Here is a 21,201-nt window from a genome sequence, read left to right on the forward strand (position 1 = left end):
ATGCTTCTATTAATAGCACCTTTGCTCACACACCACTTCCTGTTCATCCTTAGGTGAGTACACACAGGTTGCCCTCGGCAACCGTCCATCTACATTGTGATGGAGAGGAGAATGAGACAGGAAGGACCCATAGAGAGCGAGTCTTATTAACGCGCTGTGTCACGTCTACCTGCTTTATTGTTTTAGTTTTATTTCTATCAGTGTTTGGCTTCCTCTTGTTTACCTCTGCTCTTCTCAGAAGCCTCTGTGTGTGAATTCAGCTCCAAAGGCCTGCCTGGATTAACCTCCGGTGGGGCCCCGAGCCAATTCATTGTTGAACCCCTTATTGACCCCCACTGTGCATGACAATATCATTATTTCCTCAGGAACCCAGAAACCAACCAGCAATCTAAAGCTGAAACGATTGGTTGATTAATCAGGCACTCAATCAACAGAAAATTAATTGGCAACATTTGTGATAATTGATTAATTGTGTAAGCAAACATGCCAAAATTCACTGGTGCCAGCCTCCCAGATATGAATATTTGCAGTTTTCTTCAAGAGTAAACTCAGCTTTGTGGGAGTTATGACTGCTGGTCAGACGAAAGAAGACAACTTAACGATGGGCTTTACAGTTTTACAGTTACAGTTCAAAATTGAAGCAATTTGATTAAAAAAAATGAAACTTAATAGATAAATAAAATAAGAGCTCAATATGAGCTGGCTGAAGAGGGTATTACCCCAGGGCACCATACAAGCTAGAACCGACACTGACGACATGGCCAGATCAACTTACTAAAGGCTGTGGGGCAGTTTATTGTTGGGCATCTATTGACCCTCACTCCACTCTGCAGTTTTAATATTTCCCCAGAGCAAACTAGAGCTGAAATGTTTAGTTGATTCTTTGATTAGTTGACCAATAGAAAATTAATCTGCACCTTTTTGGATTATTGATATATCATTAAAGTCATCTTTTAAACATAAATACAAACAATTCACTGGTACCAATTTCTCGAGTGTTAATATTTGAAAAATGAAGAAAAACAATTTCAATATGTTAACTTGAGAGTCAAACAATCAATTGATTATTAAAGAAAAGTAATTGTCAGACATATTGATAATGGAAATATTTGTTTGTCTCAGCTTTACAGTCATCCTATGATGGAATAATGATACCTTAACCGTAATCAAACTGCTTTGTTTTTTTTTTCTGTCCAGAAATTTCCGCACAGAAAAAAATTTCATGAAAAATGCAACTTTTCAAAAAAATTTAAAAAATTTAAAAAATGAGCTCAATACAAACCAGAACAGCTGAGACAATCTCAGATCAAAGGAAAAAGAAACAGTTTGCGGCTTATCTACCGGCATATAAACTGTCCCCTCCTTCATACAGTCTTTATTTTCTCTTTTCTCTCTCTGTTGATTCTTTTCCCTCAACAGCAGCTGTGCTCATCCTTCCACCTGCTCTTCTTTTTGCTCCCCCATTTTGCCCTCACCCCCACTCCCACCCCACCCCACCCCCCCTTAGTTGTCCTGTGGGATGTGAGGATGCTCTGACAGGCTCAGCGTCTGTTCTTGTTCTGGTATTTTTGTGCCACAGCGGCGGGGGCTGGTACAGGAATAGTGTCGGAGTTGTAGTGTATACTGTGGGGGTGGGATCTGGGGAGGGTTTGCGATGTGAGATTTTAAACCATTGTATAGACAGGAGGGAGACCAGGGAGGATTGCGTAAGTTGGCTCCATGGCTGCAAATTTAGCCTGGGCTCACTCACGCATAAATTTGATGAGCAGTACTATCTCTGCCGTCAGAGCTGGGGTATTTAAAGATGTGAGTGTGTGTTGGCATGGGACGTAGGGTGTATTTATTGTGCGTGTTTATTTACAAGTCGTGAAGACTGATGGCTGATCATTTGAGATGCAAAGGGCGGCATTTGCATCTATAGTACAGCACCTCTCCCCGTCCCTCTTCTCTCTGTTCCTCATCCTGTTGTTGCTATTTATTTTTGAAATGGCAGATTGTTATAGAAGGTGGTGATCAGGTGTTTTACAGTCACTGACTGCGCCACAGATTTATTACAGTGATGTAACATGTCATCGAAACTTAAACCACCACTTCCACTTCTTGTCCAACTTTCATGAATTTCATGAACAAACGTGAGGCAATTAGACAGCAACAAGATGTTAATTTATAGATCTTATGCTTTTTCTATTTTCCAGGTCTCCTCTGTTTTGTACACTCACTGAGCACTTTATTAGGAATACATTTACCTGTACATATGCTTATTCATGCAATTATCCAGATACAGTTCAGGAGTTTCAGTTAATGTTCACATTTAACATCAGATTGGAGAAAAAATGTGATCTCAATGACTTTGACCATGGCATGATTGTTGGTGCCAGATGTGTTGGTTTTGTGTTTTTCTGAAACTGCTGCACACAGCAGCTTCTAGAGTTTACCTGGACATAAACAGCTTGTCGATGAGAGAGGTCAGAGGAGAATGGACAGACTGGTTGGAGCTGACGGAAAGTCTACGGTAACTCAGATAACCACTCTTTACAACTGTGGTGAGCAGAAAAGCTTCTCAGAATGAACAACGGGTCAAACCTTGAGGTGAATGAGCTACAACAGCATCAGGAATCCATAGTCCCAACCTGCCTTGTGTCAGCAGTCCAGGCTGGTGGTAGTGGTTGTATAATGGTGTGGGGAATGTTTTCTTGCCACACCTTGACTACCTTAATACCAATCAATCATAGTTTGAATGCCACAGCCTATCTGAATATTGTTGCTGACCATGCGCATCGATTTATGGCCACACTTTACAATTTTCTAATAGTAATACTGCTTCCAGCATGATGATGCACTACGTCACAAGGCAAAAGTCGTCTCAAACTCGTTTCATGAACATGACAATGTGTGATTTTGTTAGTGGTGGTTTGTGATTTTTTGGATTTTGTTGTGATGGTTTTGCAATTGAAATATCAAAAACCTGAAAACAGCAGTTCAACATGTAGACCTACTGTACAGTGTTGCGACGTTAGCATTCAATGGACATCACTGAGTCCACCTGCATGCAGTTCCTGACTACTGAAAATCTTTTATTTGGATTAAGAGGATCCTTAGCTAATAAACTCCTCCTCTGACGTTGTGAGAGATGGGCTATTTCAGACTATAAATTATACATATATACAGTGTATATATATATTGGACAGGACATTACATTTTTTTTTTGTTTTTTTTTTTACAAAATACACTATAAATTATTACCCATTATACAAGGTTATACAATAAAATCTACAATTATATGATAGCATAGCATTGACTGCTACTACTAATTCACTTAAAGTGTACAGAGAAATGCTGAAAACCAGTCCACATGTGCGCAGAGGAGAAGAATGTGCATACCTAAACACTAAACTGCTGCCGTCAGCCATTCACGCCTGTGTTACTCAAATGCACACTGGCAAAAAACCTGTTTCAAATTCTACTCATGACTCGAATGCCATGTCATCACTGCGTGTTATGTTCAGCTTGTTTGTAGACCTATGTACGCAAATGTGGTTTTCAGGCATCTCATAATCATTTGAACAGTTTACGTTCAAAAGCTGTTGGCCGGTTGACGACAAATATTTTATAACTTAGTCGAAGGCTTGTTAGTGGTTTTAGCCCTGGTTGAGAGTTCAGAGAATGAAATCAGTGTGAAACAACGCTAGGTAACAGATGTGATCAGTTATCTGTAAGAGTAAATTTTATGACAAGTGAAACGTGTTTCAGCAGAGGTGGAAGAATACCAATGACACAGTTATACTAGATAACCATTACTGATATTACTCTTCCAAGTGCGTTAAGATAATACTGTAGTATTATTTCTGTGTAATATATATGAATGGATCAAAATGTAACACAGGTGGTTGGTGGAGGAGGGAGGTGGGGTGGGGAAGAACAGACTCAGCTGGTGAGAATCGGATGCAGTCCTGGAGGTAACGTAGAGCAAAGTGCCGAGTTTGTGGGGTGGGAGGTGGAAGACGTGAGAGAAGAGGAGGTGGATAAGGTGAGGAGCACAAGAGCAAAAGGAAAAGTATGAGGAGTGAAGGAGGATTGTGTGGGCAGAGAAGGCCAGCGAGGTGAGGGGGATGACGGGGACACATGCAGGTTTGTGTCCTCCTGACGTGCGCAGTGTACACACAGTCCTCTCGTCTACCCCCATATCCTTTCTCTCTCTCTTCATTGGATCTCACCCTCTACCAGTCCCTCTTCCTCACCCACTCACTCCCTTTTATTCCTACCTCTTACTGGTCCCTGAAAAAATAGGGCAGTCCTTATGTAAGGAGAAGAAGTGGGGAGGGGGACTGTGAGCAGAGGAAAAAAGGTTGAAACAAAGCCTTCTGGATAGAAACGAGCGAAACAGAGGGAGAGTGAATAGGGGGAAAAACGAAGTTGCCATCCAGGCTCCTAATTCAGGTGGAAGAAGGATTCAGATCTACTTAAATAATGGCAGCACTACAACATGACATTGCAAATCACTATCTTATAAGCTCATTTGTACAGTGCAATATGTATGAGAACAATGATATCTTTTAATAACTATGATGATTAAATGCAGACGTTTCGGCTGTAAGGGTGTTCCGGTATTTGCATCCATATACCGTGCAGTGAACTGTTTTACCCTGGGGGGTATGTACAACCATCGCTACGGTTTCTGCAGAATTTTTGATATAAAAAAATCCCCCTCGAGTTAAAGCAGCAAGTCGGTACTTTAACCTCATATTCACCGTTTAAAGTCAAATCCTTTGTGTTGGTGTAAAGCATGAAAAATAGTCCTAATACATATCGACTGCTGGTGTTAGAGAGTAATGGAGTACATTTCCTAAAGTGTCATTTTAAGGTTCTTGTTCATTACTTTAGTATTTCCATTTTACGCAACTCTATACTTCAGGGAAAATATTGTACTTTCTCCTTCATTACATTTATCTAAGAGCTATAGTTACTTTTCAGATTGTGATTTAACAGACAAAACATATCAGGTTTTAAAATATGATGCACTGCTATACATTAACTATCCAAAAATATGTAAAATAGTTGTAATTAGCTCTACCTCAACTAACTATGTACAACAATAAAAAGCTACCTTCACACTGAGGCATCAGTAACAACAATCCAAAATCATAGTATATATAGTGGTATAACACTCACAGTACACCTATGACTTCTACTACATGTTGGTAGTTATACTGACATGCTTTTACTAAGATTTTCAATGCAGGATTTTTACTTGTAAAGGAGTCTTGCTATATTTTAGTATTGCCAACATGGTGTTGTGCATGTTGGCTCACTGTCACACTGTCATGACACTTGAATATAACAGAGCCATTGTTAATGTTAGTAGTAACATCTGTTCTTTTCCTACTATGTGAAGTCTGAATGGTTGCTGTGAAAGATTTATCATAGTGGACTAATAAGTTTAGTCCTATGAAATGTTGCAAAGTGTATTTACATACACTAACTAATACAATTCAATACAACAGTCCTGCAATATAATCTTCCTTCATGAAGAAAATCATGTTTAATTCTTACTGAATAGATGAGATGCTGTTTCAACTGTATGATCATGTTGGAGGATGTAGTTTGATTATGTTGCATTATACAGAAAAGTGCTTCTGTTATTTAGCCTATGTTCATTGATATAAATGTGGTGAACAAAATAACAGAAACACCTTAAGTGAATGCTAACTCTTAGGACAATGTCTGACCACTGTGTTTAACTACAGTATCTTACTAAATGTACTGAGTTACTTTCCACCTCTGATCTCATCCTCATTCTCTCTCACCCTCTTGCTCTCGTCCCTCCCTCTTTCTGGCGCTTTGCCTCTCTGACTGGCAGCAAGCCTGTTGAAAGTAGGCTAGGATTGACGCGCTGCTTGTGTCTGAGTCACAGAGAGCTGTGGAATACTGAAACCCACTGATTGCATTTAACTTTAGGCATCCGACTCCCATGCAGTGCATGATACAATAGAGCCATCCACTCTGCTTTCTGCACCTCAATGCTGACGTTTATAGCTGCACTTAGAGCAAAAAAAAAGGAGAATGCCAATTGTTCTGACGTTGTGAACAATTGTAGAGATGGTTATTTAGAGGCATTGGCAATATACAGATAAAGTAATGATCTCACTCGCCACATGTTATAACACAAATGCTAAAACGAGATGATCCTGCTTGTGGTTGCACACAAGTGGGGTTAGAATGACACGAAACTGAATAATGAAAAAAAGGAGTATATCATCTTAATTTCCTGCCATTGTACAATTACCTCTATGTTAAACAAAGATGTCAAGCATCTTTTTAATATTTGCTTCATCATCAAGTACTGTCAAGAGCCTTTTTAGAGCAGGTCAGCCATGCCACAGCCAGTGTAAGAGTGAGTGAGAGTGTAAGAGGCCTGATACCACTCTGCCGAGTGAAATAAGATGACGTGAGAACATTTTTGTCTCAGAACAGCCCACAACCAAGGCTTTGACGCATGCACAATTGAAAATGTTTTACCTTCTGCACGGATCACTGTAAATTATTGCTGTGCGTGTGTGCTGTGTGGGTTTCTGTAAACACACAAGCTGGTTATTTAACTGGAGAACCAGAAGGATTACGCCATATAAACACAAGTACATTAACATAAACAGGGCAAAAGTGAGGTGCAGCCGAGCTGTGTGCTGAAGCCGGGAACAAGAAAAACTGGAAAGTCACAAGTGTAAACAATGTGACTGGCTCTTCATAGTCACGGACACAAAAAGGGTCATGGGAAATTTCTCATTTAGTCAACATGAGTTTTGTTTGACTGTCCACTGAGGGGTCCTGTGGAGTCTGTGGGAGAATGGGGTAGCACGACTCTTGTATTGGACTGTCATGGTGAAGAGGAAACTCTGAGAGTGAAATCTCAATTTATTTAATGTATACATACCACAACCCTAATTCAGTCATAAGGTCTGTGCAGTGACTGAAAGCATATGTTAGTGGATACCACAGGCTAAAAGCTCTTGTTAAAGCTTCCACACTACATCATATCTTTCCTTCATTTAAAGCTTGTGCACACAATCAAATAACTTCTTAATATTATATACATTGATTTCAGGTACTATTCACCTTTTATATGGTATGAACAGCAAACTTGCCTCAAGCTAGATTTTTTCATTTACCTCAGAAATGTTAAAGCTTTACTCTCTGGTGTCTTTTATGACTGTTTTCATGAACTCTACTTGGTACTTGATTGTTGGTTGTCTGGCTTTACATGTGCTTTTTTTGTATGTTCACTATGAATCTTGGTATCAGTAAGACTCCCCTGATAAAATAACTGAAAATAAATAAAATGAGTTAGCTTAGGTTGTCTGGGCTCATCATTTGGGACAAGATGATGCTCTGCACCTTTGCATCACAAGTAGCCAGCTGAAATCATGTGGGTATCCGGTCTGGATGCCTCACAAACACCTGCCTGTGGAAGTATTCTGGGTTGCATTACTTATTTAGTGTACTACCCGGTGGTTCAACTTGGCCAGATGGGTACCAGAATAAATGGATGGAAGATGTAGTCACTCACAAGCACAGAGATGTATATTTTTCTAAATGTAATTAGCCTTAAAGGATCGGTTCACATTTTGTGTCTTAAAACAACTGTTTGCAATAATGTCAAATTTTAACTGGAACAAAACTAATTCACGCACAAATGTAAGAAACACAAATCAGATACTTCCAGATTCCCTGTCTGAGCAACACTATGAACACTAAAGGGAATCAAGAGAAGGTGGCGGTTAATATTGAGGAAGTGTGTCACTCGCTCTCACAAAAAAAAGAAGAGTTCCTCAGCTCCCCTCCTGGTCTGTGGTACAACTACAAAACACAGAGTCAGCTCTAACAGCAAACTGGAGAAACTGCACTCTGCCCCTAGTGAAAGATAGAGAACTGTACATTTGTTATACAACTCTGTACTCCTGCACTTTTACATTTATTGCTCATAAAACAAAGGAGACTGAGGGCAGCTGAGGCACGTATTTTTCATACTATCACTCAAAGACTACAGGAGCTAGTATGTGAGCCAATAACAGGGTGAGGTACTAATTAGCTTGAAAAAACTAAAAAACTGCCATATTCTGTAGTTGATACAGTTCCAACACAACTGAATAAGACAGAAGAGGATGTACCAAGTTCAAAAGTTTATGGCTCGGTCTCAACCTAAATATTAATAAATGTAAGGCTCCACTTTTTTTAATTAATACACTGTACACAAGCCATGTTTACATAGGAGTGCAGGAAGGCCTTCAACTTTGCCAAGAGAGAATTACTGGATTTAGTTGAGAGTAGATGTGTTATTAAACGTTAACATGGGCAGACCTGCTCCCCCACCTAACAGATCATGTCACAATAAGCTTCAGGAATTTTCAGCCAAAGGCTGACCTGAAAGTCAAGGCAAACTAAGCATTTTCATAAATAATCTTGTCCTCAGTTTCAGTTTTGTTGCTCTGAATAGCTGGGTGAATACGAACAGCTCTGAGAGAACACAGCAGACAAAAGATCGAAGGAAACTGTTGAGTGGCTGAAAGAAAAACTATGGTATGAGGGTATGAGACATTTTGGTTGGCTGGAGAGAGCAGACCGATCAAATTTCTCTCAGTGAGGTGGGGAAAGCCTGTGAGAGTTATGCAATGTTGTTGGGATATGGAGCCAGAAGGGGTGTAAACAAAACCACTCTGAAGTGGGACAGGCCTAAGCGTTGCTTGGTAACAAATATTTTGGGCAGGAAGATCAGGCAAACATGGCCCGCCTTCCAAAAGGAAACAGGGGCTGGCCTCATGAGCACAGTGCAAGTTAGTGGCTTCCCGAAAATATGCTAAGAGACAGGGGGAAGCAAAACAAAGCACATGAAGGGCATTAGACAACACTGCGTCTATTTTTTACCTGACACGACTATAGTCTAGACCACCACAAGTTGTAAACAAAAAAACTCTTAAGGAACAAATTAGTCTAGAGACAGGAATGCAGTCTCATTTAAACTCCATTATGTAGTTACTCTACTCTGTAAATGTAGCTATGACTTGCAGAGTGATTTAGGTATATATAACCCATAAAGAAACCTTAAATCAAGCTGTAATGCTGATTCACTGATATCCAAATGATGATGTTGCAATACCCACTATTAAATTTACTTTACAAGCTGCATTAGTTGATTGACAGTAAATTAATCTGCAATATCATAATCATGTTAGTCATTTCTTAAGGAACAACACCAAACATTGGTTGCTTCAGCTTCCCCCATTTTTTTCAAACATCATTGTAAAGTGAATAACTTGGGGTTTTAGAGAGTTGATTTAACGTAACAACACATCTGTAAAAGTTACCTTGAAATATGGGATTCATGACAGATATTTCATTAATCGACTCAAACAATCTGCAGATAATTTATTATGGAAATAACTTAATTCTCAAACTGTTACAACTGTTTCATACATTTTAAGCGTCTTAAGATTCTATAGTTCATTATTATGGAGATGGCCAATGATTCCCTGAAAGCAGTAGCCTAGTGATACTGTTAAAATTATCCTTTTGAAATAAAGTACATCTAATTGAATCAAATTCAAAGTAACAGAAGGTCTGAGAAAACTGCAGAATTAAGAAAACAATTACTGCCCACCTTTTCTACAAAATATCAGTTTCTATAGACACTAGTCCGTGGAAAATGTTTCACTTACTCGTGTTGTCTGACGCTGAATCGGTTTATGACCTTAAATAAAAAATGTTTGTCCTGGGTTCCGCTTGTAACCTACGCAGTTTCAACACAATGATTAATCACAAGATGCATACATTTGTGTATTATGCGTTGCGAAGCGAGTGCATATTTGCATTTTACAGATTACGACTTGGACATGGGACAGCATGCGAGTTTGGAAAACGTTAACAACGTTAATTTCACTGTCCCTGTAACCACCAGACGTTACAACGCGCAAAACAACAGTCGCTGACGGTTAAAACTGCTTTAAAACAACAATCGCTGTAGCATAGTTGGAGTTGCTGCTGGTCTCTGCACAGAAAGAATCCGGAAGCCATGTTGTGTGCTGCTGCTGTCTGTCACTCAGAGCCGGTTACCACAGAAACCGGTTGCTAGGCGGCATAACAAAAAAGACAAATTTATACGTCCTTGCGTCAGAGGCAACGGCGTATCCAAGGCGACAGAACGCTACACACACACGCATCAGACCTGTGGATAGCACATGGTGTCTGCCTCTGGTTTTAACCTAAATATCTCATTTTAACGTGGTACTACTGGCTATTTGTGATATTTTGAACAGCTTTGAGAAAGAAAACGTGTTGCCTGCGTAATCCATCACATTTATCAGCATTCATAGCTAAAACTTCACTAGTTATCTCCGTAATTTCTTGCCCTCACACCGTCGTCCTGCTGTTATCGCTGATTCTCGTTATTTCCCCTTGAATGTAGGCAGTTCGCCTGCGTTATCAGCCATTCACCTCAAAAATTCCCCATTATGAACAACTTGTATCGACGGAGTTAGTCATCCCGGTTCAGCAGCACAAACACCGGTAACGGCAGCTCGGATGGGACACAGCGTCCTCCGTGGATCCTCGTCTCTGACGTTGTTGTAGCGCTGACTAATAACTTGTTATCCCCAGCTCTTCCCTTTTTACTCACGCCTTTTCGCACAACGGCTGTAGCTGTAGCCCTTACACAGCAGCATGCCCGCCTCGTGACATTGTTTGACATCACAAGCACAAAACGTAGGCCTTGTATTTTAGATTTTCATTCATGATTTGCCACCCGATTTTCCCGCATTTAGCCTGTGGAGCAACCCCCCAAGCCAACCTCCCACCTGCCACATTGGTGTCCGCATGTAGGCTACAATAATGAATCACTTTCTGTTCGCTGATGTTTGCGATGACAGACGCTGATTTCCGTCACTGCTGCCCACTGTCCATGTCAGAAACAGAATCACACTTCTGTTTACCAAATTATGTTTCTCTTTTGTGCTCAATGGGGCTGCTGCCGGTGTGCTCTGTGACAGAGTCCTGCCTCCACTCAAATCCATAGATATGTAAATCTAACAATCTAACTAAACTATTGGGCAGATTCTGTATACAGTTTGAGGTTATTTCTCAACTTCCATTAGATTCATACTTGTCACCGTGCCAGACTTCAGGTTTCTGACACAGATGAAAAGGAGGCTTTCCCCCTTTAGACGTTAAGCTCTGAAGCTCCAAGGACTCCCGAGGGCGTGTCCTGAGAAAGTTTTCAGCAGGATTTCCCTTGCATGCCTGACGGGATTCCGTCCTGGAGTGACATAGATCTCTGGGTGTTGCATAAATAAGCCATTGTATATTCTCTGATGTGTTTCAGAAGATATACATGATATTTAGACTAACTACAGTGGCTATAGAATGTTGCGTTTTCTGTTTATCTATAGATAATAGCTAAAAATCATGTTTAAGTCCATATATGTGCTGTTGATTTCAGTTTAACTGAACACAACAACACTCCACAAATGCTTACACATGGGACTGTAGATATTATAGGAATATTATAATGTCTTCTCTTGACGTAGCCATGACCCAATGTTCCAATCCAAATATACACCTATAGATAGTCCTAAATAGATACTTTCCATATTTATCACTCTGAAGTTTCATGAAATTTCCTTTCAGAAATTGTCAGACGGTGAGAAATATCTCGTGCCTGTGATTGTATAAAAAAAAATCTATTATTACCCGTCGGCGAGGTGAGCTTCTGGTCCATTTCAGTGGGAGAGGGATTCCCTCAACGTCACCAAGGAGACCAAACACAACACCAAAGCACAAATATGGGCATGTACGTCATCAGCGGAACTCCGAGGCGGGACTTAGACGATAGAAATGCCTTGTTTCTACCTCGAGGAGGATCGATTCATTCATACGACAAGATCTGCTACTGTGCACCGCAATAACAGCTAACGTCCTCCGGCGTACCGTGGACGGACTTCATGGATCTATAATCGAATATATGCCATTCGGATAAAGGAGAGCGTTAGAAGGATTTAAAGCTAAACGAGAGGACTTCTTAACAGAAAAATTGGGACACTTCCCCCTAAACGCGGGGAACTGGATTAAGCTTCTTCATGCAACTTTTTTGGAAAGAAACCAAGAGCATCTCAGTGGGGAATAAGAAGAAGATCAGCAACGGTATGTGTCTTTATTTGGACGATATACAGTAGCCTACGGCGTGTTTGAAGTAAATATTTGCTTTAAAAATAGCGTTTTTGAGTGGGTCGGGAACATCTGTCTACCGCTGTCCGTCAGTCTATGCTTATAGACATACACATCGTTCCCTGTGGAAGTTGCTTCCACAAACACTCTGCTGTAGAGTTTTCTTCAATGATCAATGATGGCGGGATTGTCTAACTTTCAACCATGATCAAAGTAATTCTCTGGGTTTTGTTAACTGCATTGCCCATAACGTCAGTCATTCTCTCCCCACAGTACCTCTCCTTTAGTAATCTTCTTGTGTGTGCCGCTGCCCTGCCGCTGCAGGTGACATCGCGCTCTCTCCGGTAACTGCAGGTGTCTCGTTCTCTCTCGGTCCCTGCGGGGAGATGTACCAAGGGTTCCCCGGCGACCCCGACAGCGGATCCCGTGGAAGCTCGTCTCCATCCATAGAGTCCCAGTGCCTTTCCTCCGTGGACTCCTTCGGGAGCCCGCCGACCACCAGTGCTCCGCAGGTATGATAGAGTCAAGAGACTATCAATGCAATATAATGCATGGTAGCAAATGTTAGATGCTGATGTTAAATGTTGTTTTAAGAATAAGCGAATGTTACAGCTGTTCCTTAGTTTATTTATTTATAAATGCAACAAGTTTGACTTATGGTCCTATATGCACTGATGGACCTGTGCTGCCAATATAGCCTATGGATCTATGGGACTAATTAGGGTATGTGCTTCTGCTAACATGTTTCCAAATAAATAAACTGCACGTTGTGATATATATGGTCCATACATTATAGATATTAATATAGAAATGTAATGTTCTTACATATTCAGTTTCATATGCTATTGTTGCATACGGTTTTGGATTTGGTAGCTTATCTCCCAGAATGGGTTTTGTTTTGTTGACAATGTGCTGCTATGCTTGTACCAAATTAACAGACATATAAACTAATCTGAGATCTGCATGAATGTGGCAATAAATCGTAAAAAAAAAAAAAAAAAAAAAAGAAAGAAAACCGAAGCTAGGCTATATACTCGGTGTTGTAATTGTACAATATATATAACCTAGGCTCTTAATGGAACTATTTGTCCTTTATTTGAATTGGACATTAGTGGTGTTATTAATGGAAAGCACGTATAGGAACCCACTAAGCGTGTACTACTGTGTTCCTGCAGTCAGATATAAATAGTTACGCTATGTATACCAAGGATTCGATAGAAGTTTATGTGTTGCCTGTAGTATCCCTGGTAGCGGCTCTCAAGCTTTGACAACGTGCTCGGTTTACAGCACGCCGCAAAACGGATGACAGCGTTCTGGAACTCTCCTACGTAAGCGCTGAAGCCCTGCCCCTCCTTCCACGCTCTCTGTTCTCCTCTCACAGGCCTCGCCGTGACGTAAATGCTCGTTCTATTTTGGAGTGCTACGTCGCGTTGCCAAGGGGAACACCGGGGGTGTGACGGGGGAGGAGGAAGAAGGAGAGGGGAGACGCTAATTGAGAGAAACGATTGGTCGAGGTGGCTGCTTTCAGAGCCGCCTGTCCCAGTCTCTTAACACGCTTTTGTATGAATATAAATTAAAGTCGACGCAGTCCTCCTCGGGTCTAAAATGAAACAAAATAGACAAGCGACAGATTTGGGCTTTTTATATGTTCTAAACTGACATAGAAATCAAGTAACACAGTATCAAAACTAGTGAATTAGAAATCAAGACTTAATGCCTATTATTTTTTCCTTGTCTTTACTCCTCTAATTATGTTGTTGATAGTTGGATACGCTGCGTTTTTTCCCCACACTTTAAAAGATCGCATTGTGTATGTATTTGTTCCAGCACCACACTGAAGCTGTATAACACTTACATTGAGTTAAAAGAAAAGGCTTTATTTTAAATCCCCATATTTAGCATTTCTAGACATTATAGTCATTTAAGAAATGATTCAAAACACACTATATTGTAGTGGTGCAGATATAAGTGTTTGTCATTACTGACAATATAGTAAAACATAGCTGTAATCATGTAAAATATGTCCTCATTGAAGACTTTATGATTGTTGTTGAATATTGTACTTGCTTACTCTACACTTATAGCTGCTTAAAACTATATTATAGTGTGTTATACACCATTTATTAAATGTTTGTATATCTTACAAATGCTAAATAGGGGGACTTAAAGTAAACTGATACCACTTCAAATAAAATTTTTATTCCTGAACCATTTTGCCATGTCATGCCATGTATCTTTCCTAGAATTTTAAATATTTTACAATTTAAAGTAGGATCTTGGTTAGAATTTCTATACAGTGCATCTGTAATAATGCAGGAATAACCTAGTTCCTCTAGGTATTTCCGCCCCTGTCTCTCTAAATGTGTTCACTGACTTACAGTGGTTTTACATGGTGTGTTAAACTCTACTTGTTAATGCGCAGGAGTGTGTGTCAGCGGGAGCTGGCTTGAGCATTGTGGGCAGCGGGCTAGGGGCCAGTATTGGAGGGGAGATGCCCGGTTCATTTGTGCCCACCGTCACCGCCATCACCACCAGTCAGGACCTGCAGTGGATGGTGCAGCCGACCCTCATCTCTTCCCAGGCCTCTGGTCAGAGTGGGTCCACTGGCACCACAACCATGACCCAGCCAGTTTCACTGGTTGACCCATATGACATGCCAGGCCCCAGTTATTCTTCAAGGTCTGGATTCACTCTTCCAAGTTCAGATACTCCAGGCCCAGCTCCGGGCCCTATCCGCCAGTCCAGAACCCGCAGCCGCCGTTCACGAGACGAGTCTGTGAGTGACGATGGAGATGTTGGTGTGTTAGTAAGTGTGTGTGCTTGAACTGTTTGTTTGTTGACCCTTGTATGTTACACATGAAATGCAGGTTTATGCAATGTTAAGCAGTGGTGTGTACAAACACTTTCAGATGCATGAACATTGAACAAAAAAGGGCACCTCCCTGTCTGCTGTAGGCCGTTGTCACAAAACCTATTAAACAGGGATTAAATGAGGACAGTGTGGAGGGTTATGTGGGAGGATAATCTGCCAAATGTGACTTATTTTTGGCATAATTGGTGTCATTTAGGGTAATTATTCCTTAGCTAGATAAAAGATAGCCTACCGCCAGAACATGAGGGAAAAGTTACATTTTTTCTTTGTAAAAGGGTAAAAGAGAACAGCTGGTGTAGTCATCCTGCCTGCTCCATTTAATTTCCCCACCACTGCCCATTAATACAATATAACTACATTTTCAAGAACAATCACAAAATTTTTGCCCTAATCCATTTTATTTTTTCTCTTCATCCTAGCTAACACCTGAGGAGGAGGAGAAGAGGCGTGTTCGTCGAGAGAGAAACAAACTGGCGGCCGCCAAATGTAGAAACCGCCGACGAGAACTCACAGACAGACTGCAGTCGGTGAGCTTGGCCTTGTTATAGCAGCAAGAATGAGCAATGATCATAATTACATACATACAAGTTGCCTTGCATAGCATTTCCGATTGTGTTAATAACTCTCTGCATGTGTGTTTAAAAGAAAGAGGATTGTGGTAACGGGGTGTTTAGCTGTCGTGAAGACAATTATAGTCCTCAAGACAGACTATTGGACCTACAGTATTTATGGCTTAATTAACAAGCTCCTACAGAAGCCACCTTACATATACAGCTGCAGATGAGGAAGGCACTTCTACTGGGGTGGGCACATCCACCTTCACAAACGTGAAGGCGTAGCTAACTCTCCTGTCCTCTCTCTTTCCTCTGCACATCCTCTTCCCTCCTCTACTCATTTACCCACCTTTATCTTGCTCCCCTGCCCCCTTGCCCCTGCTTCTTCCATTCTCTGTACCTGCCCACAGGAGACAGACATACTGGAGGAGGAGAAGGCGGAGCTGGAGGCTGAGATCTCGGAGCTGCAGAAGGAGAAGGAGCGCCTGGAGTTTGTCCTGGTGGCCCACCAGCCGAACTGTAAGATCCCATATCAGGACCAGCTTCAGCAGGGCTCAGCGCAGCTCCCTCCTGTCCAGTCCCAGCTAGCTCCCCAGACCTTACAACCTCCCGTCTCCATTGTGGGCTTGGCTGTGAAGGAAGACTCTTTCTATCTGCCTCCTGCCTACACAGCTCATCCGGCCTCCACACAGTCCCAGCCTCCGGTTCAGCAGCAGCAAGTCCAGCAGCAACCTCAGCCAGGGATAATGCAGGAGGTAGAGTTTTCTAGTTCTTTCTATGGCTCAAGTGAGCCGGCATCTGGCGGGCCGTGCCTTATGGCCAGCGACAGTGGTGGTGGTGGTGGTAACCATGACGATGCGGCCATTGGCAGCTACAACACCTCATACACATCTTCATTTGTGTTCACCTACCCAGAGGGAGCCTGCGGGGTCAGTGCCAACCAGCGGAACAGCAGTAGCGAGCAGTCATCTGATTCCCTGAACTCGCCTTCTCTGCTGGCGCTCTGACTGACCGACAGACACATGCGCACACATTTTAACACGCACATACATTATGCTCGCTGGAAGTAAAGGCTGAGGCAAGTACATGCACAGTGCCAATCAGTCTCACAGATAGAGACGAAAAAAAAAACAAAAAAAAACAACCCAATCATTTGTATGTGATTGTGTTGAAGTTTGCACATTCTGAAATGCATTCCAAATAAGAGCCAAACAAACCCTTAAGATTGTAACATTGGGCTTAAACAATAAACCAATTCTTGTTTTGTATTATCAAGTACCTGCAACTGGACAAGATAAGTGAATAAACTAAGTCCAAGTTGCCGGTTTTAAGTTCTCTGAGTTAACAGATTAATTCACATTGAATACTCTCAATCTTCAACATGTACAGCACATTGATACCATAAACTCACTTTACACTCCAACAAGCACCAGTGCCCCCACCTTGTTCCCTCTGTCGGTTGCCCCTTTTCCAGTGCTCTTGCTCTCATCCTTTTCCATCCTTTTCTCCCTTCTTCCTTTTGCTGAATGTATTTGTGCCGATCTGAAATAGGGACGAAGGACACTTTGTGCAGGGTCTTTTCTTGTGGGAGGCAGACTGCTGATGTCTCGCTCACCTCTAACTCTTCATCTGCTTGACTTCCCTCTGCTTCTTCATTTGCTGCTTGGACTTGGCAAGTTGAGGATCTGTGCTTCTTTTCGTTTAAAAAAATTCTTCTGCCGTCTGCCTACCTGCCATGCGACCCATCTCTACCCATCTCTGTTTCTCCTCTTCTGTCTCTGTGTTTCTCCCTCTCTGAAGTCTTCAACCTCCGAGAGCCCGAAGACCCCCTCCAGCCCTTGGGACCTTGAGTGAATGCCGGCCCAACTAACACGTCCTTTTGCACCCTTTCATACAAGGACATGGACGCAACCCCCAATACAGAAGAACCTTTATCTTGGAGCGCATTGCTCAAAGAGGATCCTTACAGTGAACAGCAGCTAAATACTTTTAACACATGCACATAGACGTGTAATTGATGAACCCAAAACGCAAGACGGATGCCACTGTCTTCTGCTGAGCCATGTTTTGATGTTCACACGATGAAGATTAGACCCATCTTATGTTGTGAGGAGGGTTTAAAGTGAGGATGGAGAGAGATTTTAGCGGGAAGGGAGAAAGGATGTGCAAGCAAGCTGGACAGACACAAATGGAGAGGTGATGGACAGAGGATGACTCCCATCCTTAACATTGATTTTTGGAACCAAATGTAAGAGCCAAATGTTAAAAAACAAAGCAAAAAAAGAAAGAGAAAACAATCCTACTCTTGCCAACTGTGTGGAAGGGTGACCTCAGTAAAAACACCTCCATACCGCAGAGCCTCATCACCCTGGGCCTACATGCTCATATTCACACCATCGCTTTCAAGTCTCTGAACTGAAGATACAGACGTTTTGTTGCATCGCACCAGCGAGTGTTGCTCAGAATCAATCAGATGTGAACCGATGCCTTTATTTAGAGGAGAGACATTTTTGTAGTGATTCAGACAACCTCTAAGCATTGGGCTCAGGGGTCTCTGTACCTCCCCTTTTCTCTCAGCGGAGACGAGGCGGGGGTGCATTTATTGTGAGTGTGTCCACTCTGAGGCACCTGGCCCGTTTATTTCTTTCTTTATTGAGGTTGATGTGGTGAGTGAGCACAAAGCAAGACCTGGAAACAAAAAGGGGAGAACACGTGGGCTGATGTTGTGGAGTGAGCGTCCTTTCTTTGCCTGTGAATTTGTACAATTTGTTTTTCCTGTATGTTTGAGTGAGAATTGTTATATATTTTAATGTTTATGTTTGTTTGTTTGTTCGATTGTTCTGCAATGACCTCTGCTTTCTCTTGTACTGTTGCCATTTCTTGTTTTTTATCTTATTTTATTTTATTTTATTTCTTTTTTACTTTTCGTTTTGTTTGTTTTTTTATCAGGAGATTTCCTCATAACTGTTACTATTATTATTGCATTGTAAGTATTGTTTCATTATTTTATTGTATTTTCATTTGGCAACTTCAGAGGCATGTTGTGCACTACAAAAAAATCTAATTATAAATCTATATGCATATACATATATACAGGTAACATGTATATATAAGTGTATGTACAATGATTGTAAAGTATGAATGTCTGCAAATCTAAATGGGATATTTTTGTCAATGAAGAACAAGATAAAATGTTACTGAGGTTTAGTTTTAAAATGAATATTTTTCTAAAGGAACAAAAAAAAAAGCTATATTCAATTTAAAGTACTGCCCTGTCCCTCAACATGAAGCACGATGTCACTGCCTCTATCAATGTGTATTTATGTTTTATAAACAATATAAAGCACTATCCAGTTACATTAAATGTATGTTTATAATTATGATGTTAGAAGGTTGTGGTAACGCCTTTGTTTTGTTTGTTTGTTTTTTCTCTGTGAGGTCTGTCCCAAAGCTACTGACACCTAATGCCACTTGATCTTTCGCAGATGCAAAATGAGGAAAAAAAAAAAAAGGTGTGATTGAATGTCAATACACATATTAAAAGTGTTCGGACTACGACATGATGACTAAACTGTTTCATTTAAGGACAAAGTATTTCATACCCAGTATGCATTTCTGTCCAGTATAAACATATCACTCAATAACATTGTTATTTCCTAACTGAAATGTATGTTTTGAAGGATAACTGCAGCTTTAGCCTTGATATAAACATTATCATGTTAAAGATTTTCCGTTCTTGTACTCAAGCAAGTTGTCTTAATTAGTTTTAAAAAACTTATTGTGATTGTATTTGCTGGATAAGAGGCTTTATTTTCCATAAATAAACATGTTTATTCAAAGCATTGGCTAGATTAATGGTATAAATCTTTGTTCAAGTGTGGCTCTTGGTGGTCAGAAAGTGGGCAGACCTCATTTTTTAAACGTTGAATAAGGACTGTGTTTGTACAGATGTTGGAGATGCCTTTTGATTTCTCTCCAAATGCAAATGTGATGAGAATATGTTCTGGTGTGAGAATAAGCATAAAACATATTCAATAGTTCTCATGTATATAGGTTTTTGTGGTGCTACTTATAGTATACTATAATGACGAGGCAGTTTCACATTGTATGGTGGAAGGTGACACAATGCTGTTGCAGCGGCTCCAGACAAATGAACACGCTGCTTGTCTCATCAGGACGTTTTATTCTGAAAGGAAGCCAATAACAGTGAATTCCCAGGAGCTGAAGCTCTGAGAGCCCAGTAATTACTCTGTGATTTCATCATAGTTTAATATCAACTGCCTGCTACATCTTTAAGTGTGCTAAACAGATCTCAGAGGGCCCTTGTACTGTACCTACACTCCACACGTATGCCCCTGATCACCACACAACATATTAGACTCATTCTTTCATCTAATTCCTTTGCCTTGGATTCAATTGAAGTTGTCTGAAATTGCTTTAAATCTTTTTTCTGTAAGGTTGCAATTGTAACTGAGTGGATAATGAATTGGAAAAGGTGACAAAGAAGGAAAAGGAGAACTATTGAGCTACCAGTTATAAGACAGAGAAACTGTCTGCACCTACCTGTACTGTACAATTGCTATGTCAGCATTATCTGAATAAGAGCTTTCCTATTTTTCTATAAGGTGAATGTTGCTATGTATTTCTATTTTTCCACAAGTCCCATATATGCTCTGATTTCATATTTTCCCTGGTATGACATGCAATACTTATTATCCTCTTGGATAAACATAATGTAGCAAATCATGCAGTGATCAAACTGACTGCTACTATATGTCAAGTGTGATGATGTATTGCTTTAATTATCCATTTTTGTTACAATATTAAAAGTTATCCTTAATACTTAATATTTAGTTTTGAGACAATCTCCAAAAATTGTGTTACAATTTATCTAAATTTCTTTTTTTTTTCAGTCATTGATAACTTGCAAAGTTCCTCTATGTCAAAAAGTCATTGCTGTTATTACAAATCATTCCTTTTCTCAATGTTTCATCCATTTTTTTCTGGGAGCAAATGTCTCAATTTTGTTTGTCTCCCTTTTTGCTGTCCTCTAAAACTTCATATGACAAAGTTTTCTTTCTCGGTTTCTAGACTGCAAAAGCTGGGTGAGCTGTCTCCTTTAATGATAGTTTGACCAAATACTATTCATTTCCAATTTGTGAAGAAATTACATAAATAAACAACATATTCTAAGGTGCATATGCCTTGTTTTTAAATGCTTGACCTTCACCAGTCTGTTTGACCTATGCATCCTTTTTTGCAAATGTATTCTTTTTTTTAAAGATACCATCTTTGTTATATTAATTGTCCAACCAAAATGATTTACAATTACATAGCCTAAAACAGAGAAAGGCACAATTGATGAAACCAGAGAACATTTGATATTTTTGCTTGAAAAATTACTGAAACAAATCAGTTAAAGCCATCAGTTAATTTCCTGTCATGTTAGATGTTTTATGTAGCATTACAAGCCCTGAACAACAAATGAGGGCAGAACTTATTTTTATGCAAATTTCAGGCTTTTCACGCATTTAAGTGGCTATAATCAATATTTTATTTCGATAATGG

At 40.5% G+C, this 21,201-nt stretch overlaps 1 protein-coding gene across 5 annotated transcripts; it reads left to right on the top strand.

Moving 5' to 3' along the window:
• Positions 1 to 11,921: 11,921 nt before the first annotated feature.
• Positions 11,922 to 20,830, top strand: fosb (FosB proto-oncogene, AP-1 transcription factor subunit). Of its 5 annotated transcripts, none has more exons than XM_023405037.2 (6): positions 11,922 to 12,183; positions 12,532 to 12,719; positions 14,630 to 15,013; positions 15,499 to 15,606; positions 16,044 to 16,388; positions 16,549 to 20,830. In XM_023405037.2, exons 1-6 carry the CDS (start codon positions 12,120 to 12,122, stop codon positions 16,612 to 16,614), a joined length of 1,155 nt encoding a protein of 384 aa, XP_023260805.1. In that variant the 5' UTR covers positions 11,922 to 12,119; the 3' UTR covers positions 16,615 to 20,830. The 5 variants fall into 5 exon arrangements, with proteins under 5 accessions (XP_023260805.1, XP_023260806.1, XP_023260804.1 ...); XM_023405038.2 differs by having other exon boundaries at positions 17,434 to 20,830; XM_023405036.2 differs by having other exon boundaries at positions 12,481 to 12,719; positions 16,044 to 20,830.
• Positions 20,831 to 21,201: the final 371 nt, after the last annotated feature.

Source organism: Seriola lalandi, unplaced genomic scaffold (assembly GCF_002814215.2).
Source record: "Seriola lalandi dorsalis isolate HSWRI2012SDOR001 ecotype SW California unplaced genomic scaffold, Sedor1 jcf7180002054259, whole genome shotgun sequence".
Lineage (NCBI taxonomy): Eukaryota > Metazoa > Chordata > Actinopteri > Carangiformes > Carangidae > Seriola > Seriola lalandi.

Bases quoted from the DNA above. Each gene is read 5' to 3' on its own strand.
- fosb (XM_023405034.2), top strand. From the start codon at position 12,120: ATGCAACTTTTTTGGAAAGAAACCAAGAGCATCTCAGTGGGGAATAAG. The intron at 12,720-14,629 runs GTATGATAGAGT...GTTAATGCGCAG, and splicing joins CGACCACCAGTGCTCCGCAG to GAGTGTGTGTCAGCGGGAGC. The intron at 15,607-16,043 runs GTGAGCTTGGCC...ACCTGCCCACAG, and splicing joins TCACAGACAGACTGCAGTCG to GAGACAGACATACTGGAGGA.